The sequence below is a fragment of the Chiroxiphia lanceolata genome, chromosome 4 (assembly GCF_009829145.1).
Source record: "Chiroxiphia lanceolata isolate bChiLan1 chromosome 4, bChiLan1.pri, whole genome shotgun sequence".
In the NCBI taxonomy this organism is placed as follows: domain Eukaryota; kingdom Metazoa; phylum Chordata; class Aves; order Passeriformes; family Pipridae; genus Chiroxiphia; species Chiroxiphia lanceolata.
Window position 1 is genome coordinate 63713094 of NC_045640.1, and position 27205 is coordinate 63740298.

At 42.9% G+C, this 27205-nt stretch overlaps 1 protein-coding gene across 1 annotated transcript in view; it reads right to left on the bottom strand.

Annotated features, from left to right (window-relative positions):
* MAML3 (mastermind like transcriptional coactivator 3) overlaps nt 1–15994 on the bottom strand; it is a 253915-nt gene extending 237921 nt beyond the window's left edge. Inside the window, exon 1 of the mRNA XM_032685898.1 lies at nt 14569–15994. Within this exon, the coding sequence (XP_032541789.1) occupies nt 14569–15003 (435 nt within the window). The 5' untranslated portion in view covers nt 15004–15994. The remainder of the gene's footprint in view (nt 1–14568) is intronic.
* Nucleotides 15995–27205: the final 11211 nt, after the last annotated feature.

A 27205-nucleotide genomic window follows, 5' to 3' on the forward strand; every position in this document is an offset into this window, starting at 1 on the left:
AGAACAACAACAACAAAAAGAAAACTTCTGTCTTGCACTCATAAACCCCTTTATCTTTTTCCTTTCAGTCAGAGCCCAGCCAACACACATTAACCATCATTCGAAACCAGAATCTCTTAAACTTGTAAAAATATCTTGCATTTGACATGGGGCTTTTAATGTCTGTGTTAGTTTTCAATAGCTTATAATTTCTAGATCCTTGGCTTTCAGGGATGGGGGGTGGGGTGGGGCTGTTTCTAGCAGAGATGCAAAAATTTCCAAAAATTTCCCATACACAAATTGTTTTTCTTAACTGTGAGAAATGACATCTCTGGATTTCTAAATTCTAGAGTTTAGAAATAAAACCTATATATAGGGAATACTGAAAAAAAACAGGGCCAGGAAGCGTTGTTGACATATGACAGAAAAAAAGTAATGAATAAAATCATCTATATAAATGGCTCGAATATAAGCAATGAGTTGGGGATTTCTGAAGTTTCTTCTTTTACCCATACAGTTTGCCAAAACTCAGTTAATTACAAGAATTAGTATAGTTCTTTATGCAAGTATTAGGTTCTGCCTGTCAGCAGTAACTTTCTAAGATATACCCCCAAATTTGCTCTAAATATCACCAATAAGGTTCAACTTCTGTCTCCACAGATATCTTTCACTTTGTTTTTTTTTCTTCTGTGTCTCAAAGATGAACGCAGTGAAGTTAAATGAGCCTTTAATACCTCATTATACAAACAATCTCTTCACAGCATAACAAAGAATAAGAGATTGATGTATATTGATATTTACAGAACAACAAAAGGAACAGAAGCAACACAAAAACACAGCTGTGAATAACAAGAGAGGGAAATAAGCACACTATTACTTAATATTACTAAAATACACTAGATCTTCCATTCAGTTCTATAATCCTAGGAGAAAGGGTCTCTTTCATGAGGCAGTCTACATACTAGGTGTGAAACTGGTTGGATTTTCCTGTGCTCTCACCACACTAATTGTCTGTATTAGTCTTTGTCTTCACCTCAAGGCCAAACTTCTTGTGATGAAGGCAAGTCCAATTACCTAAACTGAGTACAAATACTTCTTGGACAGGACATTGTGCTGAAAATATGACATATGTCCTTCTGCCAAGTCCCTCAAATAAGAGGGCAACTCTGTGACATAAAGATCCTTACTGAAAATTCAGTATTATGAGTGATAACTAATTGAGGAATGCTGTCATCTCAGTGTTATGACTGAAACAAGAAATATTGCAGATAAAAGTTCTGTCAACTTCACAATCAATTTAAGTCTGCAAAAGGCACACTTTTGGATCATACCAATCCTATTACAAGGCACTCTGAAGAGTTCTTAAGACATTCTTATAGAAAAACTAAATTTTTTTTTTGCCTGAGACAGTAGTGGCCCAAGTAGGTCTGATAAAACTCTGCATTAATATTCAAGCTCACGTGTTCCAGAAGATGCAAATCACCCCAACAATCTAAAGTGCCAACTTCACACACTAAGTCACAGATAGGATTGCTTGGCCAACAAGAGGACACAACTATGGTTTATTGCACTACCCAATGTGTAAATCTTCCAAAAACCCCGGCTGTTTGGTGGTGCAGTTTGATCTCAAGGGCAGAAGCTTATTCCCTCCCTTCCAAAAATATGAGACACTACCACCCAAGGGAAAGGAAATCTCTCAGAGCTGTTTAGTAACACAGGACCCGCAGTGCACTCCTCAGCATTTCTCTATCCATCAGAAAACAGGAACGCAGCCAGCCACTAAACCACTGTGCCTAAACCACCTAAAATGCTTTTTACTTGTTTCACTGGTTTGAGAAATGTGCATTGCCTTCTACCTGCCACAGCAATTGCTTTTTGTGAACAGATTTGTATTAGCAATGAATTCATACATAGAGGGGGGAAAAAAGTATTGAAATGTATCTTGTTTTAGCAAAACAAAACTAATCCATCGGGAGAAAAAAATCCATGCCACTTACTTAACCAACTTCAGAAACGTGTAAATAGGATTTACACATAAAGGACTTACAATACACACATGTGTCCATTACTAACATGTAAGAGGGTCACCTGGGCAATGGTTTTCACATGAACTGCTGCAGTCTGTTGGTGACTTGCAAGGAATATGAAACAGGTAAATAAGAAAAGCAAGTCTGCTGTCCAGGGGCTCACATTTGCTGAATGATTGCCATATATATTCATTATCTGTGGCACTAGCAAGTGTTCAGAATTCCTCAAATCTGAACAAAATATACAAACAAAGGTCACCACCTAGCTTAACAATAGTGCAGAAAATCCCTTGGCATAACACACTATAATACTTTGATGGACATAAGGTCTGGAAACCAAAACTCTAAACCAACTCATTTGCCTGATATTTGCAGCTAACCATGAGTATGGCTCTGTTAAACATCCCAGCACCAAGCTCTGGCTGCCCAAGGTAGCAAAAGCTGAGTTCATTAGAGGCACCTATGCTCTCACTGACTAGCTGTGGACAGCGCTTTGTAAAGCCCAAGTACACAGCCAGAGGCAAGGTTCTACTCTCCAGCCTGATTCAACAAATCCACAACACCCTCTTATGTATTTCTGCCCTTCCACTACAGCTGATGCCTGCTTTGCTCTACTCTGTCTACCCCAGTCTGGGTTCCATCCATCTCCTGACCCACACTTTCTGCCTGTCCTTCCATCTGCCTCCTCAGGTCTCTGCCTTTCTGATGCAGCACCGTCTTGTTTCTCCTTCCAAACCACAAAACCAGCCAACCAAAACACCTCCAAGAATACCAAAAAGCAACTCCCCCCACAACCCCCCAACCAATCAAACCAAGGGAAAAAGGCAAGAAAAATATCCTACCCAGAGTGAATTATTGCAAAAAAATCTATCAATATGTATTATAAAATTAATATGGATCTTGTCTAGTAAAAAGAAATATTATGTTTGCTATCACATTGATAGATGTTTTATACAACTGTAGGCATTTAGCTTCCTCCCTTCACAGCAGGAGAGACATCTGATCCCCAGCTTAAATATTGAATCTTAAAACATATAAGAACAATATATTTGTAAACAAAAAGCATCTCTGAATTATGCAAAGTATTTTATGAGTCTGTTTATGCTACATTCCTTACAGAGCCCTATGTACAGGACTCAATCATTGTTTTTCACTTACTGGCCTCGGTTATCAGTTATATTCCTGTATTTACAAATGTCTGAGTTAATAGATGAAGAGCTCAGAAAAGCTCCTCTTACCTTACCAAAAAAAAAAAAAAAAAAAAGTCATATTGTAAAAGTGGGGGAAAAGTATGAGGTAAAATACTTAGTTTAGAATTTGTTACTAATTCTACTGTTATTTGAGACAACCAGTACAATTTGCTCCTGCCGTTACATTTATGGACAAGCTAACCAGTCCAGATCTGTTCTGATAAACTCTTTATGTGACTTTAGAAGAGATGTTCACCATGCAATCACACCTGCAAGAGATAAGTCACAGATTTGGGAAGTAAATAATTTTTAAACCAGAAACAATGTCTTCTCCACTAGTGAAACTTGACATATGGAACTCACTGCATTAGAAATACCAATATTGCTAATACTGTTACCTACTTGTTGTGCTAACAGGTTGGATTCTAACAAGTGAGATAATTCTGAAATAAAACATCTGAGAAAGGAGAAAAAACACACATAAAAAATTCCCCCCAAAAGGAAAAATCTAAAACAACAACAAAAAAATCCCAAACAAACAAAAAAATCCCACTGACCCTCCCCATCACTAACATATTTTAAAAATAATTAAATCACCTATGCTAATCAGCATTCCAAGTACAATTTAATAACTTACATCATCTTTACTAATTCTCATTTTACAAAGCAAAGTTGGCAGAAGCTGCTCCATATATGATTTGTTTCCCCCTGGATTATTTGAATAACAACTATCATTATATTGCCCAGACATGGATTCAGAGAGAAGGAAAATAAAACTACATGCGAGTGTCTGTCTTGGACACAGCCCCTCATTTCAGTGTTACCTCAAGTCCCATATGCAAGTCAAGGCATCACACTCCATGAATGGTGATGACTATTTAGATGGGCCTTTCCTAATTATTTAACCTGATTTACTGTTCTACCTGGAATTAAAATGAACATAAACCCATTGAGTAGCCTGAAAAAAAGAAATGTAATTACCATACTGTAAAGATCAAGCAAAACCACATTCTTCCTTCTTTTATCACAAGAGACATAAAAAAGTTTATCACTTTTCAGAAGGAAATTAGCAAACAAAAGAAATATTGCTTCCCCTTCCCCCCCCCCCCCCCCCCCAGGAAGGACAGTGGTCATTTACCTGATTCAAGTCCACACTGTGGCCAGTATGATGTCTTCTTTGGACCATACTGGGGTGAAAAGATATTCTCTGCAGCATTCTTCACACTTTGGATCAGCACCTCACCCTTAAGAGTAACTGTATCACTATTCCTGAAGACACTTGCAATAATGCTCTATCTGGTGTTCCATAAACTGGCTAAGTATTCCCAAATTCACTACAGCAATGCACCACAACTACCAGGCTTTCAACTGGCAGCTGAGCAGAGAACCATAAGTGGACAAGGGCATAGGGGAGGGCAGAGCTTCCTTCACAACTTTGCTGACGTAGAATCATTTAGCTAGAAAAGACCCTTAGGGTCATCAAGTCCAAATGTTGACCCAGAACTGCCAAATCCACCACTAAACCATGTCCTTAAGTACCACCACATCTCCATGTCTGTTAAATACCTCAAGGGATGGCGATTCCAACACTTCCCTGGGCAGCATGATCCAATACCTGATCACAAAGAAACTTTTCCTGATATCCAGAACTGGTTTGTCCATGGAAATGGGTAGCTGTATCGACATGCATAAATCTTGCGAGTAAAACTGCTGCCTTTGCAGAGTTGTAAAGGACAGCACCTGCAAAATTTCAGGAGATATTCTGAATCATTGATCATTTTGATTATAAGAGCTACTGCAGTTTAAAGCAAACTACATGGGACCTTCTACCTCTCCTTTCCTTTAGTCCCTCTTCCCTAGTACCACACCAAGAACTAAACACTGTTTTCCTCCTGGGCAGCTAATTTTCCTCCTATGTTAGTCCCACAGACAGATTCATAGGCACAAGTGTAGGTCTAGGACTGCAGCACGGAGACCACGCCATTTAATGGCAACAAACCCTTAACTTGCCTCAGCTGCCACATCTAATTAACCCTAAGGCAGTAACAGGTGAAGAGATCATAAAGTAGTTAACTAGTAGGTTTTACAGAGACAGCAATGTTTTTCAGAACCTGCATAATAAAGTTTTTGTATTGTATGCAGTGTGCTGTGAAAATGACGATATTTTGGATAAACTTAAAAGACAGGTAAACATAATGTGTTCTTAACAATAGCTTTAAACAGCATGAAATAAGTAAAAAGAGAATAAGAGACAAAATTGCCATTCCTGAGGTATCACTTTTTCAAGATGCTTTCTATTCTGACCGAAAATTAAAACCACAAATTACTGTGTTTCTTGTATTCAAATATCTATAGCAACTATAAAGAAATATAGTGTATGCCAACTTCTCAGAACCCCTCTCTGGCTGTAACTAGACTGCCACACACTTTACTACAGTGATAGGGGAAGAAGAGGTGAAATTTTCAATGCCACTAGTCAAAATCAATTTTTAGGTTTTTTTATTCTACATGCACAATTCTCCATTATCCCTTCTCACTGCTGGCATTTTCCACAACAAAATGTTACTGAGAAGGGCAGTAAACCTTAGTGTGACCATAAAGCTTTCTGGTTTGTTTTGTTGTAAATTAATTGGAGGAGAGAAAATAAATGGAGGGGGGGAGGGGGTGTTTAATTATTTTTCATGATGTAGAATGTATAATAAAATGGGTTAGAAAAAATAAGCCCCAGCCAAGTCCCATGGGGTGAAAAAAAATGTAAAGCCAAATTCTCTCAGGTGAATTTTCAAAACTGCAGCAATCCAGCCTTTAAATCTTTCAGTCTGCAAACTACCTAGCACAAATTAGAAGAAGAAAAAAAAAAAGATAGCACTGCAACCTCAGCATGGTATCTCTGCTTTTACTAGAATGCAAAGACTGCAAGCTCAGCCCAGAGATGTGCAGTAATAGAAGGATCTACAGATTATTTTGAACCAGTACTTCATATCCAGCCATGACAGAATGCCTCAGCCAGTTTGGAGCTCAAACGATGTGGCCACCATGCAGTTCCAGAAGCTTACAGTCTTCTGCATGAGTCCACTAAAGCCTTCAAAGCTCCATTACCTGCTTCGACGACAACTAAAAACATGTCTAACGAATAGCAAAGCTGCTTACCAAAAGCATCATTAAAAATCTGTTATTTAATGTCAGTAGCAGTTTTCCCTATGCTGCCTCAGTTACACACCAGAATGCAATCCAGGGAAGTCAGAACAACAGCCACCAGCTTCAGAGACAAAAAGGAACAGCAGCAAAGATCACAGCTGAAACGTAACCATCTCTTTAGCAGTCTAAAGGCAGCTGGTGCCAGCTAAGGCAACCGTATTTAAAGTCATTTTTGCAAATACTAGAGTCTAAAACAAAATATTCGGCACAAACAGAAGTGGTAGGAAGTGCAAGGGTTTCTCTTTTGGTAAAGCACTGGTCTATTCTCCTCAGTTTAAGGAATTATCTTAAATTATTAAAAAACTCCCATACTTTCCAGAACTCTTCTAGGATCTCGTTTGCCATAGACACCTCTCTTCCTCCTGTAGATTAAACACAATGCAGAAGTGCCAAAACATCATGGAAGATTAGACATGAGCTAAAGGAAAGAGAAAGAGGAGGAAAATATAGAAAATGGGTGCATATCAGTGGTTCCCAAACTTATTGGACTACTACATCCCCTTTCACCATCAAAACTGATCATGAATTCTTTCACCTTGTCTTGGAGAGCAGCTTAAAAAACAATGTATAAGTACATGTACTGGTTTATACAAACACACATACATAGGCATATTGGCTTCTTGTTGTGACACTGCCCAGGGTCAGAGCAAGGTTAAGGACCAATTCTCTGCTCTCTTCCCAGGTGCACAATATCCAAGGACTTTCTGAATTGGCCTGAAATTTTCACAAGCATCACGAAGATGACGCAGAAAAACTACACCTTCACTACAGCATGGAACAGCTGTTCCTCTGAATCTGAAGACCAGAGGAAAGTGAAGTTGAATTGTTTTATTAAACCTGAAATGCTCCTGTATGGCACATAGAGAAATTAATGTGGGGAGGAGACTGAAGTGTGAAGAAGGGGGGAGGGGAAGAGGCACAGCCCAGCAGCACCACCTTCCATCAGTGAAAACACAACTCCACCAAGGCTTCAGTTGATGAGAGCTGAGAACCTATAGACCACTATAGAGCCCTATATAAAAACTCCACAGAAAGTGATAAAAAGCAAGAAAAGGAAGAAAAAAAAATCCTTGAGCTTGTGATCTTTCTGTTTATTAGCTTAGCTATTCTGAAAGTCATAAATTCAAGCCTCCTTCCTATTTTGTGTATGCTGTGGTTGTGCAGAACTGACAGCAAGCAAACAGCAAAAGATCCTCTCTGCTACCAACAGCACTGCAGCACCAGCTTCAGCAGCTTCACAAACATATATAAAATGCAAAGTTCCTATGGGTGGACACACTTCTCTCTTCTCTCAGGTCAACTAAAGACTAAAGTGTTCTTATCTCCTCGCCAATTTTAACGGTATGTGGTGGCAAACAAAATCAATATGAAAGAGGGAAGTCTTGAAAGAAGGCAGTTCAACCCCTTCCTGTAAGCACAGAATTTCAGCAGCTGCAATCTTATTAGCTACTGCAAGTTTAAAAAGACATTTTCTCTTAATCCCTATGAAACTGGGTTTCAAGTATTCAAAAAGCAAACAGGAGCCTTTGGTGGTGACTTTTGAGCTGCAAACATTGTGAAACTAAAGTGTGTGAGGGGGAAGCAAAAGAGTAATCAAAGTTATATGATTTTGTGATTCACCAGCTCAGACAAACTAGGAAAATAAATGTTCCAAACTCTTAAGGGTCCCAAATTCTCACTGAATGTACAAGTATGTTGCTTATCTGAACAGCCTGCAAGGTCCCAGGCTGGAAAACTGACTACAGGTCCATAACTTCAGTCATTTATTGTACCTCACATTTCAATTCACAAAACAACACACTTGAAGGATTCCAGTCAGCAGTTACTAGCTGTCAGACCTGTCCTTAAACCTCTGCTAATCCAAGTTCATCTCACATGAATTATACATATGCAACCAAATGTCATATACACGCAAGTGTTTAAGTAAAAATGAACTCTGTATCCTTTGCTACACACAGCCTTCCCTGTTTCAGTGTCTGTGCTCAGCAACAGAATCATGCACACCAGGTGTAACTTAGCTGAGGTTCAGTGTAGGCTACCAGGTGAGCATGTTTGAACTAATAGGTCCCAGATGTTTATCCTGGGTAAAGGTGAAGTTTCACAAGAGGATTAAGATGTTGTAAGACTGTGCTGCCCACGGGAGGGACAGTCAAACAAATGATGGACCTGATCCAGCCAAAAACTAACCCAGAAGAAAAGGAAGTAGAGTGTCTGCCCTTCCTACCTGCTTGGAGGACCAGCTGACAGTGGGGGTACCTGAGCAAGGGCCACCCTTAGCAAAGGCAGGCAGAAAACCTGACCCCTGACAGGAACATGAAAAACAAGACTTCCTCAGTGGTGCAGCTCAGGTTTACACCAGCTGGAGCCACTTGTGAAGCCTTAAGCTTTAGGTCAAGTTACTGTAAATTGAGGTTAATCCAAATGCAACTAATTGCCCTAACACAATCACATATTAATATTTTTGGCTCTGCATTATCAGAATGATTTTTGGATGTATTCCAGCAAAAGTTGTTCTTCCTGAACTTGACACTGCCTAGAACTTCACTGCAGTGAAGCACGTAGATGATATTTGGTCAATGTGAACCTTACATTTCACTATGACTGGCTACCCTATGTCAAAACACAACTTGTCCTGCTCCAGCTACAGCTCATAATAACACAACCCACTATCTTTTAAAGGGACACACTTTCTATGAGAGCATATAAAGGTCATCAGAGGCTAGCAGTGCTTGAAGTGAAGGCTCTTCATTCCTTTCAGTTTGCTAAACTGAAACCTATTGTGCTGACTAGCTGCAAAAGGAGGTCAGCACAAAAACTCCTTGTCCTAAAGGACAGTAATCACACAGGAGCATCAAGCGTGAGTTGGTATGAAAAGGAGAAGAAAAATGGGAGAGGCTGTGGAGTAAGAAAGACATAGAGATCCACCCTTATAGGAAGAGGAAAATAAAAAGGGTTACACAATGACTCCTTCTATGATGCTTATGAAAGAGAAGGAGCATTGCTGGCCTGGGATTTAATTCTGGTATCATCCCAGTTTTGCATTTACTACTGACTTTACCTCAGTGTGAGCAAGATCAGACATAGCTTATTAACTAAAGAGATGCTTAATCCTACTTAGTCATCAGGCGTGAGTAAGGGCTACAGTATTCAACCTCTTGTGGAAAACAAAACATCTAAAAAATCATCTTTATTTTTCATTTTTGCAGTGCCAGAGAAATAAACTATATACACTATAGTGTAACTGATGAACTCCTAAGCACCCATAAAGTAAGTTAAATAGCAATATTACACGAGAAAGAACACAATAAATGTGCACAGGTTTATGAACATACACATAAGTACACATTCAATACAGCAGGTGTAAACTTTAAAAAAAGTACTCACAAGCCTGACAGCATTCTTCAGCACTCGATTTCATTACAGACATTACCCATGAATCACTAAGACAAATGAAAATGGTACACTTTTCACTCTGGACACCTTTTTCAACAAAAAGGGCAAAAAGGAGAGACTGAGGGGGAGGGAGGAACTACTTTTCTGTGGTGGAATATTTGCCAAGGAGGCAGACGTATAACCAGATTTCTATAATTCTGGATATGTCATTCTGCCCTTGCACAGAGAAAGCTGAAAGGAGTGGCCTGCCCATCTCCCTTCCCTCAGGTAGAAGGGCAATGTGATCATTAACTTCCAGGAGGCAGAGCATTAGCCTAGAATGAGTAAAGAGCACTACTGGAAAATACTGTATTTTCCAGCCATGTTTTCTGTAACTTTAAACTAATTCTGAACTGGCATAGTAGCTGGGAGCAGAAAAGATGATCTAATAGGTCATTTGACTTCTGTCACTAATTTCTCTGCTCTAAATAACATTTTACACTTACGGTGTTTAAAACTCAATTTCCTGAGGACTGGTTTTAGGTTTAGAAATGGTCACTGTGACAGTAGCTATCAAACCTATCATGATGCTAAATAAAACCTTTAAGGGCCTTAAAACAGGAAGAAGCAGCTCCAGCCCCTTTATACTTCATAAGAAAGCTCAGGAGCAAACAAATCTGCATTAGAAGGTCAATGTGGTAATTATACGTGCAGTGTTTCATTGGACAAAAAATGCACAGTAAAAACAACAGTCACGGGGATAAGAAACAGAGGTGATATAACTTGCAATGTTTATTATACATTTGGCTACTATATACTAAATATACATTATTTATTATTTATTCTAAATATAATGTATGTGTATACACACAGAATCTCTGAACTCCACACAATAGCACGGATACAGAATCAGAAGACTCTTGCACTGAAAGGAGGAAACAAGAAAACAGATTAGCTCACAAAGAACCAAAGAACTGAAATGATGTGTTGATATTTCCTGGAACCAGTCTGAAGATGAGCAGCAGAGTTTTGGATGGACTGCAATTTTTCCCAATTCTTCCTTTGAAAATGAGGCTGCTACAGCATTTTAATAATTCAACTGAAAAGCACAGAAAACAACTTTGGTTTGTGCCAGGTTGAACTGGGATGGAGGGAAAAGTCCTTGCAGACACTTACAAACAATTTTAATTCTTGTGCATGCCCCAGTCAATGTATGGGAGCAAACTAGTTCTGCAACCCACTGTTCTCCTCAAGTAGAAAAGGTTGAAATAGTTAGAAATCCAGATATATATAAAAATTCAGCAAGTCAAAACTTGGTCTATAACAAGACACAAATTCAGGGTAGAACAGCAATTCATGAAATACAGCCAAGCCTATGCTCCTACACCCCGTGTTGAAAAAAGACTCCCATTGACAACTGCCTGTTAGTTGACAGAGTCCTAAACAGTGGAAACTGCATAATCTCTTTCATGAACTCAGGGAGTGAGGGTGCAAACTGAGGGGGTGGCAACAAGAAGCATTGTACAAACTGGACTGCTTGTACTCCATCCAATGAAGAAAATCAGAGTGCATGCCTTTAAAAAATCATCTTCTAAAGATGTTTTTTTTTTACCCAGATTGCTGAAGGGCACTCAGCACATGTGTCAGCTCCAGCTTCTGGGAGGGTTTGCTGGGTGACTGGCTGCCTGGATCCAGCACACATCTCCCCTCCCTTCTCAGCATCTCTCAGTTTGGAGAGGGAAGAACACACACACATACATACAACTTTCTTTTGATTTTCCTTGATTAAAAAAAAAAAAAAGAATTAGGAAAAGTATTCCTTGCTGTCCTCATTGCACTTGTTGTCATTTAATCCTGACAGCTTCGTTTCCAAACCGTGTAGTTTAATAATCTGAGGGAAGAATTTAATAATGATTTTGCGTGAAGAGTAAAGCAGTAGCAGATGCATATGACTGTTCCAGTTTACAGTTATCACTGTAAACCTCTCAACTGGAATTTACCAGAGAATAAAGACAGGGAAAAAACCCTGAAGTATAGTTTACTGTTTTCTCATGCGGGGGAGGAAAAAAAAAGTTAAATAAAGTTGAACTGCTTGTCTAAATAAAAATTATGATGCACAGAAACAGTGAAACTCACCACGCTGTTATGATTGTTATGAAATTAATAAGTTTGGGGGCTTTCTTTTGATTTTACTATAAAAAAAGCATAAATGCTTCAAAGAAACTACTTTTCAACTGCTTTAAGAGGAGCAATTTCTCAGGTTTAAAGTATTACTTTCTTGCACCCATGGATGTTCCCTAATGCTCTTAGACATTAGTAAAAAACCATCATTAACCCTTTACAAGTGCAACGAAGCAGATGATGTTTCTAATTTTTTGGCAACATCTGTGTACCTTCTTAAAAAAATTATGGAAATGGATCTTTTTGTTTAATGAGGCAGCAGAATGTATCTTTTTAAGATTAATAGCATAGTGCACATCGAGTACATTTAAATAACATGAAGATCACAGCACAGGAATTCAGTTACCATGAATTTCATGGTAAACTACGCTTTAATAAGGCTACTCTTAGCTCTTCAAGTGTCCCAATCTTAGACAATCTAGCAACAGTGAGAGCCGAAACCGCATTTCCTCCTTTTGTTACTTTGTTTCCACAACTTTCACGTTGTAGCTTGGCTTTGTGTTTGTCCCACATCTTCAAGGGAAGGCCAGCAAACGAGCTGCCTGACTAAAAATCCTGACTCTAATGCTCCAGGGGTTTTTAAAGAAGGGGAAAGGACGACGCACCACTAGCTAGGGCCCAGAAGCTGCTCTGGAGCTGGATTGGGACACAGCGCACCACAACGCTGCCCTGGAGAGAAGTCATTCTGAGAATGTCTCCTGAGCCTCCAGCCTCTTTCCTGTATCTTGTGGAAATGAGATGGGATGTGAAAAGGCATTTGAGGACAGTTTGGCTGACGAAAAGACAGTCCCTGTTCGTGGGGTTTGGTGAGCGACTCGGTTACGGCCCCGGGAGTAAGTGCACGCCAAGGCGAAGAACCGTGGTGCGGCAGCACCGCGTTCGGGATGTATTTAAAACCCTCGGTCCTGTGGAAAGGCGCCAGGAGGAAGAGAAACATGGTTGTGCCTCGCTGGCTAACATCAGGAAAGCAACAAGATGTCAGTGAGGTTGTTCTGCTTCCTGTTTGCGAAGCGCACACACAACACACACACACACACACATTCCGCCACCCCCGCCGCTTTGTGCGGCCCCTGCCCGCGCTCCCCCCCGCGCCCCGTTCCCGCTCCCTCCCCGTCCCGCTCCCCGCCTCGCCGGGAGATGAGCCGGGCGGCGGGGGCTGCGCTCCCGAGGAGGCCGGGAGGGGAGGCGGGGGCAGCGCTCGGCGATGAGCTTTTGTTTGCCACTGGCGAAGCGATCCCCACCTCCCGTATCCCCCCCCTCCGTAAGGAAGCCGGGCTGGGGGCAGGCAGAGCGCCCAGCAGGACGGTGCGGGGCAGCGGGAAGGGAGCTGCCCGCCGGGCGTCCCGCAGGGGAGGAGCTGCCCGGCGCTGCGGCCGGGGCTGGGCGGGCTCGGCGCGGCCCCGGAGAAACACTCGGCTCCCTCCTCTCGCATACGGGGCGGGGGGGGAGGGGGGGACACGAGAGGAAGGGCCGCCACCGAGCCGGCCGCCTCCCCGCCGCTTTGTCCCTGAGACCCCCCCGGCGGAGGCCGGCGGCAGCTGCCGCCCCGCCGGACCCTCCCGCACGGCCGCGCCTCCCCGCGCAGCGGGGGAAGGCGAGAGGGAGGGACGTGCGAGGCTTGTAAACCACACGCTGCCATCGCACCTCCCTTCCTCCTCCCTCCCTCCCTCCCTCCTTTCCTCCCCGCCGCTCTCTGCCACCCATTGTGCGCCCGGCAGACGGCGGGGACCCAGCTGCCCCGTGCCCGCCCCCGAGCGCAGGGCACCCCCGCCCCGGCGCGGGGACACGTCAGGACACACACGCGTGTCCCCCGCAAGGCACAGCCGCCCGCCTGCCCCCGCCGGCCGGGACGAACACCACCAGCCCCCACGCCCCCCCGCACCAGAACGACTGGCGGCCGCGACCTGCTATAAATAAGGCTCTGCCGGAGCGCGGGGCCCGGCTCCCCCCGCACCTCCTCTTATTATTCATCATCAGTGCAGCCTGGGAGTGGGAAACTCCGCTTCCTACTTGCCGCTACGCTCCTACCGGCTCAGCCCCCGCCCCCTTTCCCCCCCCCCCCACGCCCCCGCCTCCGCTGCTCGCTAAGCTCCTTAAAACCCAAGGAAACTTTGGGAAGCGATTCAGCTCGCGTGGGGAGCCGGGTTGCTGCACGCCGGGGCAGCCCAGGCGAGAAACCTGCCCAACTTTTCCTTCTGCCGCCAGCCCAGCCCGCGGAGCCAACCTTCCGCCTTCCTCCGCGGCGGGATTTAAAAGGCGACCAGCCCCACGCGCGGAAAAGCTGTGGCGAAACACGCACGCACACATCCACAAGACCCTCCCCCGGCTCTGGGCAGCCCGCGGCGCACGCCCGGCACTGCTCCTTCCCCCTTAAACCCAGGGTAGCTCCACCGTTCAGAAAGAGACGGGGGAAAAAGTTTGTCCGCTCCCCCCGCCCCAGCCCGTGCGAAGTTGCGAAGCGCTCCGGAAGCCCCCCGTCCCACCAGCGACCCTGTCACCGCCAAAGTTGAGCCGAGCCCCGTCCCCCTCTGAAAAGCCACGGGGGCGATCTGCAGCTCATCTCGGCGAGCGACGCGGAGCGGACAGCCACCCCTCCGCCCCCCCGGCCCGCATCCCCTTACCATGATCAGCGTGTGGTTCCTCTGCTCCGCCGTGGCGGACTCGGCATCTTGCTGCTGTTTGCTCTGGTGCTGCTGCTTGCTGCCGCCGCCGGTGCCCGTTTTCTTGGCCCTCTGCTCCAGGGTCCGCTGGTAGAGGCTCACCGTGTCCCTGCGCTCCAGCTCCAGCTGCTCCGCCTGGGCTTGCTGGTACCTGCTCTCGCAGTTGACATGGTGCCGCCGGCAGCCCTCGATGCGCTGCCTCAGCCGCTCCACCACCGTGCTGTGCTTGGGAATGCCGCTGCTATTAGCGTTATTGTTACCGGGAGCGGCGGCAGGAGGGCCGTGGGGAGTGCTGTTAACCCCGATGCCGGCCCCGCCGAGGCTGCTGTTCAGGTTATTGTTGATGCAGATACTGCTGCCATTCGCGGCGGCAGCGGGGGCTGCAAAATCCCCCATCCTCTTCCCCGTGCACACTATTTTGGAAGAACTTTTTATCCTACACTTCACACACACACAGTCTCCTCTGGGGTCCTGATGGGATACTTTTTAGAGAACCGGGGAGGGGGGGGAAGGGGGCACCATCATGTATCAGGGAAACAGCGATCCCAAGCAAATGTTTCTCTTTCCCCCCAGCCAATCCCTCTCGAGAAGCTCCAAAACATTAAAAAGAGAGAGGGAAGGGGGGAGGGAAATAAAGAGAGAAGGTGCTAAAAGGTTATCACCAGCAACACAACCAACCAACACACACACACACACAAAAAGCACAACAAACTAAGCAGCAGCAATTCGGGTTAGCAAACTCCAGGAGATATCAGACCAGTTCCTTTCCTCCTCTTTCTTTTTTATAATCCATTATTTCAAAACAGATTCCGTGAGATTTCCGGAGATTTTGCCAAAAGCCTTCTCTCCCCATGTATAAGGAGAAACACACGCGCCCCTCCACATGCACACACATACACATGCACACCCGTTCACACGCACGTTCGCACACACACATCCAAGCACAGGCACACGCTGGGCACACACGGCACACTCACTCGCACTCCCCGGCATCAAAAGACAGGCACAGCCGCTTGCTTATTGTATTTTCCTTCTAGAAAAAAGTTTTGGTGTTTATGCCGCACCGTGTTCGCAAAGTACTTTGGCTGCTGAGTTGCATTTCAACAGGAACCTAAATAGCAAATCCTCGGGCTGGGGGAAGTAAGCACATGAACAATCCGGGCCGAGCTGGAGAGAGGAAAAAAAAAAAAAAAGAAGAAGAAAAAAAAAAAAAAGTAGAGCTCTGAAGTCTCTGCCAAACGCCGAGCTGATACAGCCTAGCGCTTTGCTCTGCCGTGCTGGCTGCTGCTCCTCCTGCCACCATCACAATGATCAAATGCTCTCCTCCTCCACCTCCTCCTCCTCCATGCAAGCGGAGTGATACCAGGGCAGGAGCGCTCAGTAAACACCGCAGCGGCGGCGGCGGCGGCTCCTCCGGGCCGTGAGGCAGACCCGGGGACAAGGTGCAAAACCCGGCACGGACGTCGCCCAGCAGGAGCGGACATGGCGCTTCTTCGCCCGCAGCGCTCACGCCCGGCGGCGGCGGCGGCGGGGCCGGAGCGGGGCTCACAGCACCTGCCGGCCCCGGGGCACCCCGCGGCCTCCCCGCACCGCGGGGGCGGCCGCTACCCCGACCCCAGCCCCGGCCCCAGCCCCGGCCGGCACACGGCGCCCGGCGGCGGCAGCGGCGGCGCCCGTGCCGAGCCCCGGGCGGGGGGCGGCGGGAGCAGCGCGGGGGGACCCGGCGGGCTGGGCTGGGCTGGGCTGGGCTGAACCCCCGCGCCCGGAGCGGCGTGTGCCGCGTTTCCCCTCCTGTGTCAACTGTTGCATAATGAATGGGGAGCGGAGCGCGGAGCCCTGCGCCTCCCCGGCACGGGGCTGAACTTTCTATTTTAGACAACAGAAGAAACATGACACGTTGGGGCACGAACGTGGTTGTGTGGGGGTTTTTTTTGGTTTTTTTGGTTGGTTTTTTTTTTTTTTCGAGCTGCCTCCATATAGAGCGGCGGGTGATTAATGGATCAAGAATAACATCCCGGGAAACCTAGTTTTTAAAAGCGTTTTGCAGACAAAGCTATTGCACGCACAGCTGTCATTGATTGTTATTTTCTGTGAGAAATGCACTTCCATTTTTTATTTTATTTTTTTTAATACACCTATATAGAACAGAATTAGCTCAGAGAGACACCCTTGTTCTCTAACATGCAGCTGGAAATAAAGAAAATTGGGAACTCATGCATTAGTCATGAGATCTGATTTAAACCATCTTCATTTCTGCCATTGCAGATTAGCATAGGATACTATTTCTAAGCTACTCACAGCGGTAAAGAGCTGTCTTTGTCTTCTTTGAGTGCTCAGCAGTATGAAATTTGGATTTGATTTCATGCCTATTGCCACAATTCCTGACTATATTGAGATGAACCACAATAATGGACAAATAAAATTAGCAATTAGTGCCTTCCTTACATTTGAACTTACAAACATGTCTTCCCTCTCAGAAAAAAACTTTTCTGTAGTATCAGTTTGAGAACCGCAGTGAAGCTACTTACGCTCTTCATGATCACGGATAACAACTTTATCCCCCCCCAAAAAAAAAACCAAAACAAAAAAAAAAACCAACCACCGAGGAAAAATGAGAGCTCTGCTTAGAAGCAGCGTAAGAGCGCGGGGAAACCGCAAATCCTGCGCCAATTAGAGAGATCCGTGTCTCTGTTAATTTGGAGCCGGGGGATGTGTTGTAAGATCTCCAGTAACTACTGAATTGAATAGTTAAGACTGAATGTAAGAGGGGGAGAAAGGAGGGAGGTGGGCGGCTTGGGTTTTTGTTCAGGTTTTTTTTTAATTATTATTATTATTGATTGATTGATTTTTAATTGAAACGGAAAGTGTCATCAGGCCAGAGATGGAGCCGGTTGTGAACTAGGTTTAAGTTCGAACAAGTACTTTTTAGATTCCTCCGCAGTGCCCCCTGCAGCCCGCCAGCTTGTGTGCTGCAGCCTGGCTCCAAAGGATGGGCAGACCCGCATAGCACTCCAATCCCAAAAAAGAAACATTTCTTATACTCATAGGGTCAGAAATACATGCAAAAGCAGTGGTTTTCTTACAGACTGTTTTTCGGTGCCTTTGAAGTTGTCTTCTTTTCCCATGACTATGATAAATACCATTTTTCAACCTATGAGGAGTCACACCTTAACTTTCAGTATGTCACTTTGGCAGCTGTCAGCGTGGCAATTTTTAAGTGTATGCTTTATTGCTATAGAATTTAATTCCAGCCTATTCAGTATTTAGGAATATTTCATCTCTCAGCTACATACCTCATTCTGCCAGGCTGCAAAGCCCAGGGGTGATGTTTTGAGTAAAAAAGTTTTGGAGTAACTGGTGCTTAATGTTAGAAGTTTTGCAAACAGATCAGTCACCACTTTTGTGGAAATAAAACCCCAAGAAAGAAAGAAGGAAAGGAAAAGGAAGAGGAAAAGAAAAAAATAAAAGAAAAAGAGAAAGAAAAAAAAGGGAGAAAGAAAGAAAGAAAGAAAGAAAGAAAGAAAAGAAAGAAAGAAAACCTTGTCCAAACCCCTCCATCTGAATACATTCAAAAAACATTTGATTCTTATTAAAAGATATTTTTTCATTGGCTGAGGTTTAAACAAAGCTCAGCAAATATTTATCTATTTCCCCACTCATTTTAGCAGCACTGTGGTGATTCCTGCATTATTCTACAGTACAACTTTTTATAAGATAAAGCACTCCCTCCTATATCTAAAAAAATCAATAGAATCAGCATTTCATAAAAAAGGGCAGTTGTGCTCTGTTTTTTTACAGTTGTCATCCAGCACCTAAGAGCTAACTGATTTTTTTTTTTCTGACAGGAGATTTTTTTTTTTTTAAAGCCAAGTACTGAGTGGCATTTGTAAACCAGCATAATAGAGATAAGATTTCACAGTTAATTTTTGCATCATTTATTTTAAGGACACTTACATAAACAATTACCAGCTTCTGAAAGCTGAAAGTAAAATGAGCTATTTAGTGAACTATTTAATTCAATTTTTGTGAAGGACAACACTTCTGCCTCTGATTCTGAATAAATAAAAACAGGAAAAAATCCCTCAGATTATAGCCTGGGCAGTGTGAGAAACAGAGAGATCTCAGTTTCATTTTAACTACTAATTATTGTCATTAAAGCAGATGTTCTTCACAACCTTGACCAAACAAGTCTGTTCTGTAGTCAGAAGCACAGTCTCACTCGTGATCAAGGTGTGCACTTACATTTATGACCATGAACTTAAAAACACTCACCTCTTCTGTAGTAATTTACTTTGCATGCACAAATGTGTATATTTGCTGTATACTTTTTCCCCCCCCCGTCTGCACATCAGCTTTAAAAAATTATCTTCACAACTGGAATTTGAAAAGTATCAAATATATCAGAATTCTAAATGATGTAAGATGAACTTGCTGATGCCAGCAGTTGAACACTAATGCCTACCGATATCAGCTGACAGGACACTAATTACTAGTTACTGGAGATGATTGCTTGGCAAAGGATCTATTCAGTGAGTTATGATTTTGAAAAATTATAAAGCACAGGCCTGATCTGTGAAAAGATACGCGGTATGAAAATACAGCATACGTTCTCAAGATGATTATCATGACAGAGATCTGTCTAATTAGGAAGAAACTATTTTAATGCTAAGATATGAAAGAGCCCAGCTGGGAGAGGAATTTAGAGGAAGACACAGAAACATGACTGTTAAGCTGACAGCAAGTGCAGCCTAAGCATGTTCCAATGACAGCTTCTAAAAAAAAATTTCATCTCAGCATTTAATCAATAGTGGTTTCAGAACAAGTAGAGCCTTACAGATAATCTAGCTAGTCATATTAGTGGGAGGAGCTCCCTAAATAATACAGAAAATAAGTCTTTGCAGAGCAACACAGCGCTTCCCTTTGGTCAGCTGAGCTAGGGGGTTATCCAGTAGATGGGCAACATGAAAAATATCCCTGTGAGGATAAATAGGAATCCCACCCTATTAGAAACCACACTTTAGGTCCTGGCACTGCCAATCAGGTTGGAAACTGCAATTGTTGTGGCAGCAAGTTTCAAACCATCCTGGGCAACAGATTAACCTTCAGAGTGGCCACCTGGGTGGAAACCTTTCTGAAAGCTCCTACTCTAATTAAATGTTTTATGTCTAAATCTATGGATGACATGGTGACACAGGCACCTCCTGGAAGGCAAACCTAGAGGCAATGTGTTCACTGAATAACTTTGAAACCCAGCTAACACACTTTTTGGGTCTGCAGGAAGCACCTTTCTTACATATTGGAAAGAGTTTCAGAAGATTTCTGCTGAAGGTTCTCTTGGAACGAGCAAATCAGATGTGCTTCAGTTACTACCACAAGCACTTAAATACATCCATAGTCAAAAAAAGAATAATAATGTCATTTGGAGAGCAGTTAAAGCAAAGCTGCATAGTTGAGGGTTGATTGAAAACAAAAAACCCCACAAGCTCCAGGAATGAATGTATCTGTGAAATCCAACTACAGCATGGCAAAAATTCTCATGACAGCTGCGGTGGCCACAAGCTACGGCTGTCAGAACATCCAGAGCTGTAGGAATTCTTCAAGGGATGAACCGACTCTGGAGCAAAAGATGTTGCTCTAAATAGTTAAGGAAAAAAATCATAAAGGTTGCAGAGGAACGTAAGAACAGAACAATAAAGGAAAGAACGGGAAGCAACAAAGAAAATCAGAAAGCAAGTTCAAATTGCAGAAGGTGGAGATTTAAGGCATCGCAGGAAGAGGAGTGATCACTATGTGTAAATATAAACAAACCCAAAACACACGCTAAACACACTTTCCAGCTTGTACATTTCAATTTGTAGAACATGGGGAATCCAAATCAGAATTTTTACAAAATTTTCCCAGTTGTGAACACCACTGAAAGCTCCAATTCAGCAGATATTATAGCAGGACAGGCACATGGATTGAGATATACACACACACACCTGAGTACTCTGCTGAACGAGGGCTGGAAAAATATGGGGAAGGAATGCAAAATGTGTACTTGTTCTCTCCTGTTCTGATTACACATAAGTCACAACAAGAACATTAAAAAAAAGTGAATGCCATAAATGAGCACTGTTACTGATGCACTGTCCTGTCAGATTAGCGTTATTGAAATACATTCTAGTTTAGGAAGAATTCATATAATTAATCCTGATATGCCACAGTATGTCTTTCTGTTAAGTTGAAAGTCTAGTTTTGAAGCTAGCAGCTGCAGGAGTTATCCACGGAGAGATCTAGCAGAGAGCTTGGAGGGGGAAAGGAAAATCAGGCACAGGCCCCATCTCAGCCTTTGATCTGTCACACTGATCTCAAGAGAAAACTGGGTTGTAATGGAGGAGGCAGGGGAGTGGAGAGGATAGAACGAGAAGAAAGGCACTTGGAAAAATCCCAGAGTGATGATTCTGGTGGTTCCTTGCAGCTTTCATTAGAAATATCCATGAAGGAACTTAAATTCCTTTAGCCATTCTTATATGGAGCAGCCCAGTGCTTCTCACCAATGACTGCCCCATTTCAATTTAGCCTGAATTCAAAGGGCTAACAAGAAATTCCCCATCAATAAAATTAAATGCCCAACTTTGGTGATGGGGAAGTAGTCAAGGGATTTTTAATTTTTTTTTTCCTCCAAGACAATTCCTGTTTCCATGCCAGCCATTTATAAGAATTTCAGAGTGAACATGATCATGTTCCTTCATATGGGAAACTGATGCTTGTTCTGCGATTCTTGGCATAACCATTCAAGTTCAATATTCAAATGGGAACATTTTTTTTAAAGTTCTTAAATTTCAGGGAAACAGAAATAAAGGGTAATTTTCCCATAGTGGTAATTTTTTGTAAGACAGTATAAATTCAGTCTTCAAGAGAAATATGGTATTTTCCTCCCTGTGCCAATGTGCTGACTGACAACAGCGTTGTTTCATTGAAACTGCTCAAGTTTACAATCTACAAATACACATGTATATCCCTTGCATTTACAAACCTTTATTTAAGCCTATTATTTAAATCACTGAGGTTGTAGTCTCGCAATGAGCTTAAAACCACCGAAATCAAAGCGCTTGTGCAATCTTTAGTTGGCTTCCTTGCGCAATCCACAGTATGATGAAGTCTTCAAATACACCCTTACACACTATTTTTCCACAGGATGTTTGCATCATTCTGGGCACTGAACTGTCAGTGCTCACCAGTGAGCAGCTATCTAATACATTTTTTCCTTTTAGCTCCACGTATCACCTCATATCTATTTACTAAATCAAACCCTGTTCACAGACATTCATTTCCTCAGAATGACCACCACCACTGCTCCAGAGTGTTTCACATGTACCAACAGACTGATTTTCACAATTCATTGCAAGTGAGAAGAGAGTGCTCTTACATTAGAGAGTGGAAACTCAGAACAAAGGAATTAAGCTTAAAAAGTTTTGCTAAAATGCCTCATTTGAGCTGATTTTTTTGAAAGACTTAAAGCACACTGTGTTTTATAAGAGCTACCCACATCAAATTCAGTGGAATCTGTAGGTACTTAGCATTTCTGCTAGGCATAACCCTCTTCTCAAATCAGGTACCTGGAAAACAGGGAACTCAATTAACAATCATCTTCAAGAAGCAGTTTGCATGAACAGAGTAGCATCACTTAAGACAGCTCAAACATTTAATCTTGAACACATACAATTAAGTGAATTACAGGCAAAACCAGAAATTAGACCTTACAGGAAAGAAAGAAAATATTACATGCTGGTTTTCAGTAATGTTTTAAAAGAAATCTTTTTGTCCCACTTTTTCTGTAGACAAACATTTCAAACAGCCTTTGTTGCAGCAAAGTCAAAACATGCTGGGTTTAAGAAAGCACTGCTCACAGAAAGTTTACCTGAAGCCAGAAAATGCTAAAGAGATAAAACAGTAGAATGACCTTACAACCCCTGAAAGGATACAGAATAGATCCCTGGTCATGCTTGGTCATATTAACCAAAATACAAACCTCAGTAATTACTAGCTACATTAAAAACCAAGCCTATGTTCAGGCTATTTCCAGAGTCACTAAAGTTACTGGACAACATTCATCAGAAATGTAGGACGCCTCCCATCTTAGCTCAGGTTTGCAACTAACTAATGGTTTACAGCAAACAACAGCTGATTAGATTCCCATTAGACAGGGAAAAAAATCCTTCTCATAGTGAGGCTTTAAATAGATTACTTATGGAGGCCCTTGAATCTCCATCACTGAAAGCTTTAGGAACAGGTTGGACAAATTTGTCACTAAGGACTGTAATTGATTTTGCCACGGAACAAAGCGGTGGATTAGGTGACTTCTTAAAGTTTCTTCTGATCCTAAATTTTCGTAACATCACGCTTATTTAGGGAACTTGAAAGCTATAAGTACATGTAAGCTGTTAATATCTTCATTTAATTAATTCTGACTTTGGTGTGCAAGGACGAGGTGACATGTGAACTTATGTGTCGGTTTGGACCACAGGTCCATCTCTCACTTTAACCATGGGAGTGAGCCCCTAGGAAAAACCTAGAACAGAGTAAGCACATACTGCCTCCCAGCCTTCAAACATTTTCGGGTCAGGTTATGTGATTTATGTAGTTAGTGGACTCCACAGCATCTCTTCCAAGTTTTTTTCCAGTCTATCCTTGCTGCTTTATAAACTCCTTGACCCAGAAGGTCATTTGAGGGCATGACCACAGGTCCTTATAGAAGTGTCTGAAGAACTGGTTCCTCTGCTTTATTCTGAATGAAGGTCTTACTAACTTCTTCCTATACCCTTTTATGCCTGTATTACAAGAGACAGGGAAAAGTCAATCCCACTCCACTTTTCTCCAGACCTCTCAGTTCTGCAGACTTCTTCTTACCTTCCCACTATGTCATGTTTTTTTCCAAATAAGATTCTTGGATATTCAATGGATGGAGTACTTTGCATGCTGTAGTGGAAGCCACAGTATACCTCTGATCATCCTTGTCATCTCTGAATAATTTCATTTCTGGTATATCTTGTCCTAGATAAATGGACCAGAACCCAGGATTTTTACAGTGGCATATGGCTTTGAACAGTAAGTGTAATGATCCTGGTTTTTTCTATTTGCTTCTTAATCATTCCTAGCTAGTTTTTTTTCTTGAACTAAGTGGTATTTTCATGGAACTGTCTACCATAACCCAAAGGTCTTGTTCCTGAAGATCTTTGAGCCAGCTTAGAAATTATCCAAGATGTGAGAATAGGATTATTCTTCCCCAAATATACCATTCTACAATTATCTACACTGAACTGCACCTGTTGGTTTTTTGTGCAGTCAATCTTTCTGCAAGCTATGCAGTCTCCCTCATCCTTACTACCTTGCATAACCTAGCAAAGCTTTGTCACCTCACTGGTAACTTCCCTTCTCCAGGTAATTTAAGAATATAATGAATAGTATAGGTCCGAATTCCATATGGAATTTTGTTTGGGTTCATCCTCCTGTGCAAGTACCAATCATTTTCTTCCATCCAAGGATGGTTTACCTTATGTTCCCATCTTTTAAATCACGTTCTCATCCACTTCAGTGCCTTCCTTCTTATGCCAGCATAAGCCATTCTTGTGTTGCTTGGTTTTCTGAAAACATTTTGATTAAAAGTTCTGTCAGAAATCATCTGAAAATCCAAGTTGACTATATTAGATGATCCTCATTTATAAATCACTGATCCCTTCGAAGAACTCTGAGAGCTTTATTAACTTTCACTGATTAGATAGTATTTACTGAGGTAGATTATAATAATTCTTACAATATCTAGCCATTTACCTTGAACAGATCTCAATTTTAAGTTGCTGGATATCCTTGGAATTTTCTTAATGACTGACATCACATTTGACACCTTCTGATCTTCATGTGCTAAGGAATAGTGAAGAAACAGGTTACATGCTGCTATTTCATCCCTGAGTTCTTTTAGAATTCATGGCTAAATCCTTCAGATCCTGGAGACTCATCTGCATTCATCTGCCTTTTGTACCATTACCCCTTCCAGATATTTCAGAGACATTCTCTGCCAAGTTCCTTGAATAACCAAAAAGGTCTAGGGAAGGACAATTTCCCTGATTTCTTCTGTGTTGGATTTGCATGGAAAGGTTTTGGTAGAAGTGAGGGGAGTGCTACAGGGATGGCTTCTGTGAGAAGTTGCCAGAAGCATCCCCTGTGTCTGATGGTACCAGTGCCCAGCCGGACCCAGGATGGAGCCACTGTTGGCCAGGGCCGAGCCCATCAGCAATGGGGGTCATGCATCTAAGAAGGGGAAACAAAAACCCCTGCACAACTGCAGCCACAGAGAGGAGTGAAAATATGGGCGAGAAACAACTCTGCAGACACCAAGGTCAGTGAAGAAGGAGGGTGAGGAGGTGCTCCAGGTGCCAGAGCTGAGACTCCCCTGCAGCCTGTGGTGAGGCAGCTGTGCCTCTGCAGCCCATGAAGGTCCATGTGGGAGCAGAGATCCATCTGCAGCCTGTGGAGGACCCCACGCTAGAGGAGGTGGATGACTGAAGGGTGCTGTGACTCCATGAGAGTCCCATGCTGGAGCAGGCTCCTGGCAGGACCTGTGACCCCAAGGAGAGAGGAGCCCTCACTGGAGCAGGTTTGTTGGCAGGACTTGTGACCCTGTGGGGGACTAATGCTAGAGCAGCCTGTTCCTGAAGGACTGCACCCTGTGGAAAGGGATCCACTCTGGAGCAGTTCATGAAGAACTTTAATTGAAGGACTAACACTGGAGAAGTTCATGGACAGCTGTCTCCCATGGGAGGGACCCCATGCTGGAGCAGAAAACTCTGTGTGAGGAGTCATCCCCCTGAAGAGGAAGCAGTAGCAGAGACAATGTGTGACAAACTGACCACAAACCCTATTCCCCATTCCCCTGTGCTGCTGGAGGGGCGAGGAGGTAGAGAATTCACAAGTTAAATTAAGCCCAGGAAGAAGGGAGGGGTGGGAGAAGATGTTTATAAGGTTTAGTTTTTATTTCTCACTACCCTACTCTGATTTCATTGGCAATAACTCAAATTAATTTCTCCCCAAGTCAAGTCTGTTTTGCCCATGATTGTAATCACTTTGTAATCTGTCCCTGTCTTTATCCCAGCTCATGAGCCTTTCCTTATATTTTCTCTCCCCTGTCCAGATGAGGAAGGGCGTAATAGAGCAGCTTTGATGAGCTCCTAGTGTTCAGCCAGGGTCATGGAATCCCATCTTCCACAGTGAACAAAATATGCAAATGGTTCAGCTTCTCTCCATGACTCCATCCTCCCTAAGGGTTCATTTTATACCTTTGTCATATTCAGACTCAGTGACAATTTTTTTTCTCTCCTGATGCGTTGGAAGAAGAATATTGAATAATTTTTGGTTCTTGCTAGTTAGGTCTCAGACTCATAATAATTATAATAGTAATTACATTTACTTGTAATTATACTAATATCTGTCATTGTTTATGATACTTTTGATTTATTTTTTTCACTTGGATATGCCTTTAGCTTTTGGAAAAATACCTTGTTCTTTATTTCTCTTTGCTGTTTGGCCATGACCGCTTAGTTCTATTTTCTCAGGCATGTTCAGTAAATCATGTGCATTGGCACTCTGCTTCCTATTTGGTGTCCTCCTGTAGTCTTCATACTGCCCTTATGGATTTAATTGTCCTGGGTGCCATTCTTTGTCTATTCTTGGCAGACTTTCTCATTTTTACATAGTTCCCCATGTTGAAATGAACACAACAGTGGTGTTCATTTTGACCTCTATCGCTCCCCAAAGATATGGGATCCAAGGGTGTTATGTCATTCTTAAAGAGCAGTCTTAATGTTCAGCAAGATATATATGCATATATGGATATACATGCATATGTATGTGTGTATGTATAAATATACGTATTCATTATATATAATTGTGCAAATTGCAATATAGGGCAGATGTGGCTGGCAAACAGACAAGCAACTGTGAAAGGACTTCTGGTTTTCCTGGATATAGCCAGACATAATTGAGGGTTCATTTGTATCTGCTCTCATTTCTGGGTTTGCCTGAAATATCCACTGATAATAATTAGCATTTATTGCTTGTGGCTCTAAAACCTTCCTGAGCATCATTACTCCTCTTTGCAGAGCAATTATAAGCCACAGAGCAGTGAAGTGACAAAAGACAGTACCTGTGATTCTTCATTTCACTCTGCTAGCTATATTGGCATCTCCTTTATTTACTAGGAGCCACTAACTTTGTAAACAATTGGGGGCATTTCACATTGCTTCTTTCAAATTGCTATTATAATTATAGTTGATTTTACATGGCAAACTTGCCCAGATAAGGTGTTTACATCCTTATTTTCAGCCTCTCTTTTGTTTGCATATAACAAATATTTGTGTTGGATCAGTTAACACAACATGATTTTCATGCAACAGATACTTCAAGGTAACTTGCTAGTCTCTTAAGCATGTTTTGCATTTGATAGCTCAACAAGGCTTTCTGATTGAATAAGGTGATAGCAGACACAATGCCCATGTTGTCTGGGCTTTGGGCTCATCAGTGTTCCCGTGATTCATGTGGGACATATTCTAGAGAAATCCAG